Genomic DNA, 12,237 nt, shown 5'->3' on the forward strand with positions numbered 1-12,237 from the left:
TTCCCGTAGGACCCGGCCCGTAGGATCCTGCCCGTAGGATCCTGCCAGTACGACCCTGCCCGTAGGATCCTGCCCGTAGGACCCTGCCCGTAGAACCCTGCCCGTAGAACCCTGCCCGTAGGACCCGGCCCGTACGACCGGCCCGTAGGACCCGGCCCATAGGACCCTGCCCATAGGACCCGGCCAGTAGGACCCTGCCCATAGGACCCGGCCAGTAGGACCCTGCCTGTAGGATCCTGCCTGTAGGACCCTGCCATATGACCCTGCCCGTAGGATCCTGCCTGTAGGACCCTGCCCGTAGGATCCTGCCGTACGACCCTGCCCATAGGATCCTGCCTGTAGGACCCTTCCCGTAGGACCCTGCCCGTAGGACCCTGCCGTACGACCCTGCCTGTAGGATCCTGCCCATAGGACCCTGCTCATAGGACCCGGCCAGTAGGATCCTGCCCGTAGGATCCTGCCCATACGACCCTGCCCGTAGGATCCTGCCCGTAGGACTCTGCCCGTAGGACCCTGCCCGTAGGACCCTGCCCATAGGACCCGGCCCATAGGACCCTGCCCATAGGACCCGGCCAGTAGGACCCTGCCTGTAGGATCCTGCCTGTAGGACCCTGCCATATGACCCTGCCCGTAGGATCCTGCCTGTAGGACCCTGCCCGTAGGATCCTGCCGTACGACCCTGCCCATAGGATCCTGCCTGTAGGACCCTTCCCGTAGGACCCGGCCCGTAGGACCCGGCCCATAGGATCCTGCCCGTAGGACCCTCCCGTACGACCCTGCCCGTAGGATCCTTCCCGTAGGACCCAGCCCGTAGGACCCGGCCCGTAGGATCCTGCCCATAGGATCCTGCCCGTACAACCCTGCCTGTAGGATCCTGCCTGTAGGACCCGGCCCGTAGGATCCTGCCCCTAGGACCCTGCCCGTACAACCCTGCCCGTAGGACCCTGCCGTACGACCCTGCCCATAGGATCCTGCCTGTAGGACCCTTCCCGTAGGACCCGGCCCGTAGGACCCGGCCCATAGGATCCTGCCCGTAGGACCCTCCCGTACGACCCTGCCCGTAGGATCCTTCCCGTAGGACCCAGCCCGTAGGACCCGGCCCGTAGGATCCTGCCCATAGGATCCTGCCCGTACAACCCTGCCTGTAGGATCCTGCCTGTAGGACCCGGCCCGTAGGATCCTGCCCGTAGGACCCGGCCCGTAGGATCCTGCCCCTAGGACCCTGCCCGTATGACCCTGCCCGTAGGACCCGGCCCGTAGGATCCTGCCCGTACGACCCTGCCGTATGACCCTGCCCTTAGGATCCTGCCCGTAGGACCCTTCCCGTAGGACCCGGCCCGTAGGATCCTGCCCATAGGATCCTGCCCGTACGACCCTGCCCGTAGGACCCGGCCCATAGGATCCTGCCCGTAGGACCTTGCCCGTATGACCCTGCCCGTAGGACCCTTCCCGTAGGACCCGGCCCGTAGGATCCTGCCCGTAGGACCCTTCCCGTAGGACCCTGCCCGTAGGATCCTGCCCGTAGGACCCGGCCCGTAGGATCCTGCCCGTATGACCCTTCCCGTAGGACCCGGCCCGTAGGATCCTGCCCGTAGGACCCTTCCCGTAGGACCTGGCCCGTAGGATCCTGCCCATAGGACCCTTCCCGTAGGACCCGGCCCATAGGATCCTGCCCGTAGGACCCTTCCCGTAGGACCCGGCCCGTAGGATCCTGCCCGTAGGATCCTGCCCGTAGGACCCTGCCCGTAGGACCCTGCCCGTAGGACCCTTCCCGTAGGACCCGGCCCATAGGATCCTGCCCGTAGGATCCTGCCCGTACGACCCTGCCCGTAGGACCCGGCCCGTAGAATCCTGCCCGTAGGACCTTGCCCGTATGACCCTGCCCGTAGGATCCTTCCCATAGGGCACCGGCCCGTAGGATCCTGCCCGTAGGACCCTTCCCGTAGGACCCGGCCCGTAGGATCCTGCCCGTAGGACCCTTCCCGTAGGACCCTGCCCATATGACCCTGCCCGTAGGACCCGGCCCGTAGGATCCTGCCGTAGGACCCTTCCCGTAGGACCCGGCCCGTAGGATCCTGCCCGTAGGATCCTGCCCGTAGGACCCTTCCCGTAGGACCCGGCCCGTAGGATCCTGCCCGTAGGACCCGGCCCGTAGGATCCTGCCTGTAGGACATTACCATTTCACACAGAAGAGACCATTCCAATGGCATCTTCTATTAGGGTATCATTATTACCGCCAAGGGGGTGTGTGCACAGAGGTATGGACTCTGAAAGTGCAGGACAGTGCTATGCCGGCCCCACCCTGACAGTACATTCCATATCTCCCTGAGGAGTCAAGCAGTACTGTCCTCTCCCATAGGAGAACACCAGGCCAGCTTTACATCTCTACATCCAACCATGCCTGTCCTTAAACCAGGGACCAGCTCGCAGCAGCCTGAGCAGTGAACGTGGTGCACTGCATGCAGCTACAGGGAACTGGGGCACCCCTACATAATAACCCCTGATTGGCTAACATTAATCAAACAGCCTATCATTGTATGCAATGGCAGAAAACACAGGAAACACCAATCGGTACTGCATCCAAAACATTCCACAAGCATTATCTGTTGCTAGGTCCACAAAATGTTCTGCTTTTTAACATCCCTTCCCTTCTCTCTCCTCGTCGTTGCATTATTTTGACCACGCAGTGCCGTTAAAGTACCACCATATTAAAGGAAACCCAAAATGCCACATAGTCAGGAGGCAACCGCAATACACAGGAGAGTGAGAGAGAGCCCTCAGGCACCGACTAGGTGAGATGATACCACTTCACAGGTAGGAGAGAACCACTCCATCTTTGGGCTGTGTAATTGTGCTGTATCACAAGGAGGACACAAAGACTGCAGCACTGCCAGCAATGCATCCACCAGGAGCCGCCACTAAGGAGAGGGAGGCTGTGATGGCAACACAAAGAGTAAACTAAAAGGCCAGAGAGAGAAAGGGGACTAAAAGCACTCAGTAAAGAAGGATGGAGCCAAAGGGTAGGCCGACCTGTGACTACAGAGAAAGCAGGACATGGGAAGGCACTGCTGGCAAAGTCTATGGGCCTCATTACGAGTTTGGAGGCAGCCATGCCCTTAATAAGGGTATGGCTGCCTCCAAACTCGGGTCCGGGTCCGTGGTTCCTGAATGGGGAAATACCGGGCCATTCCGACTTTGGAGGGCCCGGGATTAGCCCATTCAGGGAACCCAGACCCGGACAATCCCCACTCCCATTTGAGCCCCCGTAGGGCTCAATAGGAATGGCGAGCATGCTAACAACGGGCCCGTTAATGACCGGCCCCTTGCTAGAATGCTGGTCCCCTTGCAGATGTCCAGAGCGGGTCCCGCAAGGGAACCTCGTAATGAGGCGATACGGGGTTAACAGCGCCAGCACCTTTACCGGCGCCGTTAACCCCTTACCAGCTCAGTTGTAATGAGGCCCTATATCTTTCAATGGAAGCGGGAGTATACGCGCGGGCTTGCATCGGACAGGCACTTGGCTGAGTGACATGTTGTTCATTGTCTGGTCTTCTACTTGGGCCCCCTCCCTTCCTCTCTTGGTCGCACAGTACATGTGTTGAAGGCACATGTGGTCACCCGACCTGATCTACCAATGTTGCTTACTGGCCCCGTGTCGTCAGATTCACCTTTATCCAGTCCTGGACTTTTAGCCAACGGCACTTTGGGTTTCGCAGCCACCTGGACGTTATTGTGCCAACTTTTAAAACTTGTGAAATGGACTAATAAAAGAATAAACTACATTATGACACAGCCATGTAAATGTATTTTGAATTACTTAGATTCTGTAGTATCAAATTGGTGCATGCTGTTATTTTGGTGGTGCACACTGTGGGATAAAGCGGGTCTAACTGTGTTTCTTATTGAACCTGACATGTTTTGTTTGTATTAATGAATGTCAGAGATGTTATCAATAATTTTGTGAGTTGTCTTTTTGTAAAACTTTTTTTTTTATCATGAATTGCAAGATGGGCATTCCACATTACTATGTAAATATGCCCAGTTTAAGCTGATCAGGGGTCATTTGTATTTACTCAGCCCTGAAGAAGTTGGAGGCATGAAACTTGTTGACCAGATGTTGCTTAATGGCTTGCTGTTGCATAACGGCTCCCTGTTGCTGCAGTGGGGGCTGGGTGTCAAAACAGCAGTGACTTCCCTTTTGCTCTTCTTAGCATTATTAGAAAGTAGGAGGCTGCTTAGTGTACCAACACTTTGCATGTTGGGACTTTTCATAGACCCAGCATGCACAGGGCTAGGCTAAGTCCAGTTGGCTGGAAAGTCGGGAATGTAAATAGGTGACTTTGGTGACCTAGTTGGCCACCGTGATCTAACCCCACTCCCCCGGTGAACCACTTACCGGCTTCATTGATCACAGGCAGAGCCGACACTCTGCGGTCCACAAAGGTCTCCAGGGCGGCGAGCACCGGTGCATTCTCATGGATAAGGGCCAGGTCCCGGAAGGTGCCGATGCCAAGCTGTTCGATCGACTGCTGGAAGAAGCGTGGCTTCGGAATGATGGCGCCCTGACAGAAGAGAGAGGGCACTGTTAATGCAAGTCCTGGAATCTAATGGAGATTGATTGGCTGGGAAGAGCTTGGGCGGGTCCACCGACCCCCCTCTCACCTGTAGAGATCAAGTGGGTGGATCCTAAACTCTACTCTTTTATAATAATTTTAATAATTCCAGGCGAAGCAGGATGAGACAATTACACTTGATCATTTTTGATCACCAGAATCTACCACGGCCCCATGATTCTGCATGACACAGACTTCACTCAGTCTATTTCATTCCAACGTACACGGACAGCTCTAATTCGTGTATGTCCTCTTTGCCTGACCGACTATCACGCTCCGACCCGTGCGGTGTGTGTCTTATATACCTTTTCAAGGTGATAATGCTGTGTGCAGCGTATGCAAATGAGTGATTTAGGAATAAAGAACTGGGGGCCCGGTGTTCTCACTCATGGTCCCAGGAACACCGCTCAACTCATTTGGCCTCAGCGAGTTCCCTGATCTGCCCAAATATTTGGGTCACATAGATACAATTTACAACCCATATTAGATGCCATGTAAAAATACACCTCTAAGTTAACCTCTATCAGGGATCTGCAACCTTTTGGTGCCTCAGATGTTTTGGACTACAACTCCCATCAACCCTATCGAGCAAATTTAAAGGTCGTGGGAGTAGTAGTCCAAAACCTCTGGAGAGCCAGCCACAGGTTGATCCTCCATGCAATGACCCAGGTCCTTCACCTTGACACCAGTAGGCAGCGTGAGGGGCTAAGAGGCGAAGCAGCCAAACAAGCTGCTTGGACAGCGGGCATGCATCAGGATTAAACACCCACAAACAACTTGATTGGCTGCCCGCAAACCACCAGGTGGTAATGTTGTTAAGTACTGCTAGACTGAGAAGAGGCATTACATTTCGCAGGAAATATATGAGTATGGTATTACCCTATTTTGTAAATTCTCTTTAGTATCCATTGTTTAGTGGCTGTTAAGAGCAAGAGTGAAACTCCTGATAACTCGGTTCTGATCAGCAGAATTCTCCTTTTATGGAATAGGTGGATTTTTTATTTGTGATGTGGTTTAAAGCAAACCTTACACAATTACTTTATTAGAAAAACACATAAATAACACAATTTTAAATAGCAATTTTTAATGGCTCCAACAAACTTACAATAACAAATTAAAAGTTAAAGATGTATACCCCAGCTAGCAATTACAAGAAGTTAAAAAGAAGCCCATCTGGGAAGATTTACAGGAGAAATAATAAAATCTCTGTCGTAGCAATAGACAATGTTATCTTAGGGTTCACCTCATTGTCCTAAACGCGCTAGACCTTGTTGGTCCCATCAGAACCCTAGAATATTAGAGCGTACTGGCCAACTATGCAAATATAAAGTGAAACATTTTGTGATAGATGGTGAGGCAACTCTGGAGAGGCGGGAATGGATTTGTTTTTCCGATTCGTACGTAATGAGGCGACACTTGATCATGAAGAGTTCTGGGGGAGATGTATGGAGGGAAAGCAATTACCTTAAACTTGCTGTGGAAATCATGGGAACATTTGCCATAAGGGCAGCACTCAACATACCTAGACGGAATCACATCTCCAATATTAGACGCAACATCCAGTGGTTACCTATCTCGCACCGCATATCACTCAAATCACTTGTGCTCACACACAAGGCACAGAAAAATGCAGCTCCTGCCTACTTAGTATCACGCTTCTCGCAACACACAACCACTAGACCCTTGAGAGCCGCCCAGGTGCACACACTGGATATCCCCAGTTTCAAACTACGTTCGGCAGGAGGGTCGAGTTTTCCGGTCCTTGCTGCCAAGCTCTGGAACTCACTTCCCAATGCCCTAAGGAATATTCCGCAATGCCACGCATTCAAAGCCAAAGCTAAACTTTGGTTACGGGAACAAGACAGCTTGTAACTTATAACTGCACACAGCTCGTACCCCTATTCTGTAACCTCCGGGTTATTATCTATGTTACTTGCATCTGTAATGGTATACTGTATCACCCTGTCTGTAACCTGAAACGTCCTCTCTGTAACTTGCTACTGCCTACCAAACATGCGCCCGCAAGCCTTTGGGCAAGGAGCACAATACAAATAAATAAAATACAAATACAAATACAAATTTGGAGAAGAGTTATATAAAAGGACCCAATTCAGTGCACCTACCCTATTCTACTGTCTTACGAATTACAATACATCTACTTACATGTAAAATTCACTCTAATGTAAAATGTAATGTAAAATGCAAAATGTAATGCATAAAATGTAAAATGTAATGTACAATTACTGTAATGTAGGAATTATAATTAACCTACTTACATGTAAAATTCACTCTAATGTCAAATGTAATGTACAATTCCTGTAATGTAGGAATTATAATAAATCTACTTAGATGTAAAATTCACTCTAATGTAAAAATGTAATGTAAAATGCACAATGTAATGTACAAAATGTAAACTGTAATGTACAATTACTGTAATGTAGGAATTACAAGATACCTACTTAAATGTTAAATTCACTCTAATGTAAAATGTAATGCCAAATTCCTGTAATATAGGAATAACAAGATACCTACTTGCATGTAAAATTCACTGTAATGTAAGGTATAAAATGACTATGACCTTAGCATGATCCGTACCATAGAGTATTGCACTTTCTATTCACAGCAACTTGTATTCATTTACGGGATCGGGACATACGGAATTTCATGCATTTTACTAGCATTGTCCAGTATTGACATTGGTAACAGGAGGGACAGCCCTATTGATGGGAGGACTATGGGCTTAATAGAATTGAAACAAAGGCAGGGCGTCCTACCATCTACATTTGGGTATTTACATATTATTCATGCAAATATATTTAATGTTGTCATGTTTCACTTGACAGGTATGTCTCTGTGTCTACTATAACCTTAATGTTAATAGAAGAACACTAAACTGGTTTGAGTTCACACAGCATTTTTTTTATTTTGCTAGTGAATCTGGTTTTTCCTTCTTTTGTCAATGCTTTTTTAGAAAAAATATTTTTCTATTTTCTATATGACTTTTTTGTCTCTTTTGTCATAGTATAATGATTACACAATGAACAGTGCAAATACAAAAGCATTTAACATATATAAAGAAATGCCAGATTACTACACATGTCTTAGTTTCACATATCCAGGTGTCATCCTTATGTTACGTCAAGAAGTAAATCAAAAACAAGTGTTCTTGGTAAGGACTGCTTCAGCACACCAGGTGCGGCGTCCAATGACGTTTCGGCTGGTAAGTGAAATAGCCTTCTTCTTGGGCCAGGACAAGGTCTCCCTTAAATGTATTCCTCTCCAGGAGCTCCCTTAAAGGGAAAGGGCTGCTATCTCAAGGTGTGTCCCCAGAAAGGCTTGCAACGTGGAGTTCTTAGGTTTGCGTTCTGGTCATGTTGTCAGCCAAGCTTGGTAGCGTAGGAAGGTGATCTGGGGCGCTGGCGTCTATCTGCTTAAGGTCATTGATTCCTGCGGCTCCCTGAAGTGGGGCCCTTGGACCGCCCACGGCTCATCGTGCTATCTGGAACGCCCCTGTGCGGTGTCTGTGGCGGCCCTGGTGACCTCTCTGTTCGGGAAGTGTATGGACATTGGGACTAGCCTACAGCACTACAGCACTTTCTATATATTCATGGGATTGTAATCTAAGAAACATTGTGCCCTTTATTAGCTTAGATTGTATACACATCCCACGTTACCCACTGATTAGTAGCCTGAGGATGTGCTTGGAACATACCTCATGGTTAACCAGCATGGCCATTAGTTTAACACACGTGCAGATGTACATGGGAATGATTTTTAATGCAAATATGAATGTTTTTTTCACTTTCGGATCTGATACTGTGTTGAATTATTTTTTGATGTGGAATGTTTTTCAATGTACTTGAATTTAAATGTGAAAGGTTTGCTTTTGAAACCATAACACAGTAATAAAAACATGTTTTACAAAAATAATAATAGTGCTACAATGCGTTGAGAAAGCCAGGAGCACTGGCTCTCTGTCAGTTACAAGTTGGGAAATATTGCAAGAATTCCTGAAATCCTTGTGGAGCTGGGGCTGAGTTTGTCACATGTGATGGACTCTGCCCCAGCCCTGGCAGCCTTCCGGTGGCACCGCCTGTCATGTAGCCTCTTGATCACTCTATAGACCTGCCCACCCCGCTACCATTCGCGCTTCACTGAAAGAACCGCAGCAAAGAACTGCGGCAATAAAAAGCAATCAGCAGACCCTGATCCGTGTTGGGTCTCCTGCATCTGGGCTGCGAGTTAGTGTGCAGGTTCCCGCGCTCAGACTCATGGTCGAAGGGCTAGAAGCACACACAGGCTTTTAGCAACACAGCAGGAGACAGTGACACCGCAAACTACTTCTCATTGTTTTGCCTTGAAAAAGCTGCAGAAGGCGAAACATGCATCACCTACTGAAATGACTAGAGAGTGGATTGTCTGCTTGCTGTATTATTTCCTGATGATAACACTTTTGGGGATACAAACTCATTTGCTTGAGTTCTTTCAAGTTATCACTGAGCAACGCCCAAGAGTGTATAGTGGGTGCAGTGGTCTCCAAACCCATCGGTGGCCTGTGCTTTTTTAGGGCAGTTTGGCATCAAACTCTGGTTATCCAAGGCCAGCCACACTAAATTCTCACTAGGTTCTCAGCACAGCCACTTTGTAATTTTGCTTAAAAACATCTGCGTTGTGTTCTAGCCATCTAGATTACAATGAGAAACACTTAATTCATAACCCTTTTTGGATGTCCCTCGTTAAGATTGTTACATATCATATTTATTTATTTATTGGTGATTTATAAGGTGCCTATTGTGGAATGTGGCTTCTTCAAGGAGCTTCCTCGGCGAACAAATACCCCAATCTTCCAACCTCTTTGTGTCACTAAACATTCAAAGTTGTGTTTTATTTTTCACTCTAGTGCAAGTAAAGGCATGTAATGCCGGTCTTGTGGGAGCATTGCAATTAAAACTACTGAAGGCATTTCAGCAGAGCTCAGTGACTTCATTGCATAATATTCATCACACACATTTTTCAGTGCAGGATTTATCACCAAGAAATTCACCTACAATGTGTAATTAAACGAAAGTTACAGATAGTTTGGAAAGGGGGTAATGTTTATTAAGTCATCAGGGTGGACGTTAATGTGAGGTTGTGTAGGGGATTGCCCTACATTTTGCTGCCACACTGAAATTAAAAAAGGGGAGGATTCAAAAATGCAACATTCAGTGATGAAATAGAAGTAGGGGTAAAAATACAGGAAAAGCTTTCATGTAAGCATATAGAGCATTGGGTCCATCTCTAAAGACTGCACAGGTCTCCTTAATAATGTCAGCCGCACAAATTGGCAGGCCGAGCAGTCGGCGTGGCCATGGGCAGAAGCATCTGACCTCCACCTATTGGTTGGCTCCCAGCATCCGGTGTGGAGAGATGTAACCTGCTGACTCACCTGACCCCAGCTCTCCCTTCCATGCTGGAAGCGCAGTTCAGAAAGAAGGACCTTAAAGGGTCTACTCCACTAAATTGATACATTTTCTTAAATGAGAGATGTGCTTCCTCTCGCTTCCGCTCTTTCTCTCTTCTTGTTCCTCTTGCATGGAATTCTCTTCCCCCGGGCATCTGAGTAACAGTCCACATGGATTTGTTCAAAACCAAACTAAAAGGGCCTACCTCCTCGCCTCTGAGTTACCCTCCCTCTCCTCTGCCTGCTTGCTAAACATGTTCCCTCGCCTCTAACCTGCCACTGTTCCTCACTTTCTCTGCCTCCATCCAGCACTTCATCCATCATATTCACATCCCGAGCACAGCTGGCCGTACCGCCTACCTGCACTTATAAAGGGTCCAAATGTAGGTTGTCCTTAATCTATTTATATCCACTTACGTATTGCCCTAGTGTCTGGTCCATTTACTCCCCTTCATAGCCTGGTCAGAATGTCCCTCAAACTCACCCCATTGTAAGAAGCTCACCGCTTCCCATCACATCTGATTTTTTATCTATTGTACGTTCTTTTGTGATCAAATGAGCATTGTTCCTCCTGTATATGAATAAATAAATACATATTTGGACGAGTACTGCTGCTGCTCAAAGGAGAGGTGCCCGAAATGAAACTTCTAATTATTAATTTATTTGCATTTGTTAAGCGCACTAAACCCGGAGGCATCAAGGCGCTAGTTATAGGTTAAGATAGAAGGTTACAGACATAACAGTTGCTTAGTCTTAAGGTGGTCTTCTTAAGCGGTGAATAGTAAAATCTTAAGGTGTTTTCTGAAGGTCCAGTAAGATTGTCCAGATCTGAGGTGGGGAGGAAGTGCGTTCCAGTTCTTGGCAGCAGAGACCTCTTCGACTCCACACTCTCCTTCTCTCCGCACATATCTGACGTCTCTAAGAAGTCACACTACCAGCTGCACCTCCTCAGAGGTATTCTTCCTTTCCTCTCCTTCCCGCAGAAGCTCACTGTCTCCAGAGCCCTGGTTCTCTCGAAGCTGGACTACTGCAACAGCCTCTTTCTAAATCTGCCTGTCTCTACTCTCCAACCTCTGCAACTCATCCAGAACAGGACTGCGAGACTTGCCTTGGTCTCAAGCCCAGGGACCGTATCTCTCCAGGACTGAAATCTCTTCACTGGCTTCCAGTGGCTGTGAGGATTAAGTTCAAAACCCTCTGCATTGTCCACAAGGCCTTCTGGGGCCTGGGGCCAAAATACCTTCAACTCTCTCTTCCTAAATATCTTCCTTCTCGAGCTCTTCGCTCATCCGCCTCCAACTCCCTCAGGGTCAGCCGCTTCTCCAAGCAACGAGTTGGGGGTAGATCTCTCTCCACAGCAGGGGCCTCCCTCTGGAACAGCCTTCATGCCTCCCTGAAACTTGAGGAGAACCATCTACGGTTCTGGAAGCACCTCAAAACATTCCTCTTTGCTTCTGCTTTCTCTCCCCCTCTCCCCTGCTAAATTCCTGACTGAAACTGCACTGAATCTGCACTGGGCCACTCTCACTGATCTCGGTCCCTGGCCAAGCCACTTGCCCCCGGCACTGCCTCCCGGGCAACGCCTGCACCGCGGGACTGTCTCTGTATCCCTACAGCCCCCCTCCCAGCACTTGTCTCCACTTACCTTGCACTTGCCACCAGCTGGCCCTTTATTCATTTATCTTATTATTCTACTACCCCATGTACTGCACTTTCCCCTCTCCCTTGCCCCTCGCACTTTGCCTTCCCCTCTTCTCATGCAATTGTGCGATCTGAATGACACCTGGCCTAGTAAGATCGTTGTCTGTCTTCCCTTTGACACCCCCCTCCCTGCCTCTTCACGCCTTGAAACACTTGTGTATAGGCACATTATAAATGCCATATCATATCATCATATAACTGGTTTTTTGTTTTGCCCCTCAAGCTGTCAGCACTTTGAATGTGCAGCATTCGAAGCACACGCTCGTTAATTTGTTATCGCTTTAGCACCTTTTCCCTGGTGCTAATATTATAGCTCACATCAGCGTGTTAATGTCCGACAGCCCGTGTTAAAGCCTGTGCTTCATTCCAGCAATTAACATAGGGCCCGATTCATGGAATTATCTGCGTGGAAAATCTGGGATTTGCGCGCCATTCTGCGTGAGGAAACCCGTTCGATGATTTATGGAATCGACTCTGCTG

General features: G+C 48.8%; 1 protein-coding gene across 3 annotated transcripts in view; it reads right to left on the reverse strand.

The window, feature by feature from the left end:
- The window catches only part of PRKAG3 (protein kinase AMP-activated non-catalytic subunit gamma 3), a 340,336-nt gene that overhangs the window by 20,903 nt on the left and 307,196 nt on the right, over nucleotides 1–12,237 (reverse strand). For all 3 annotated transcript variants that reach the window (XR_011274756.1, XR_011274757.1, XM_069616869.1), the window contains exon 12: nucleotides 4,397–4,562. Coding sequence is in view for 1 of the 3 variants with exons in the window: in XM_069616869.1 (XP_069472970.1) it covers nucleotides 4,397–4,562 (166 nt within the window). In the remaining 2 variants the exon portion in view is untranslated. The remainder of the gene's footprint in view (nucleotides 1–4,396; nucleotides 4,563–12,237) is intronic.

The sequence above is a fragment of the Ambystoma mexicanum genome, chromosome 9 (genome assembly GCF_040938575.1).
Source record: "Ambystoma mexicanum isolate Mex_15411 chromosome 9, UKY_AmexF1_1, whole genome shotgun sequence".
Taxonomy (NCBI): Eukaryota; Metazoa; Chordata; class Amphibia; order Caudata; family Ambystomatidae; genus Ambystoma; species Ambystoma mexicanum.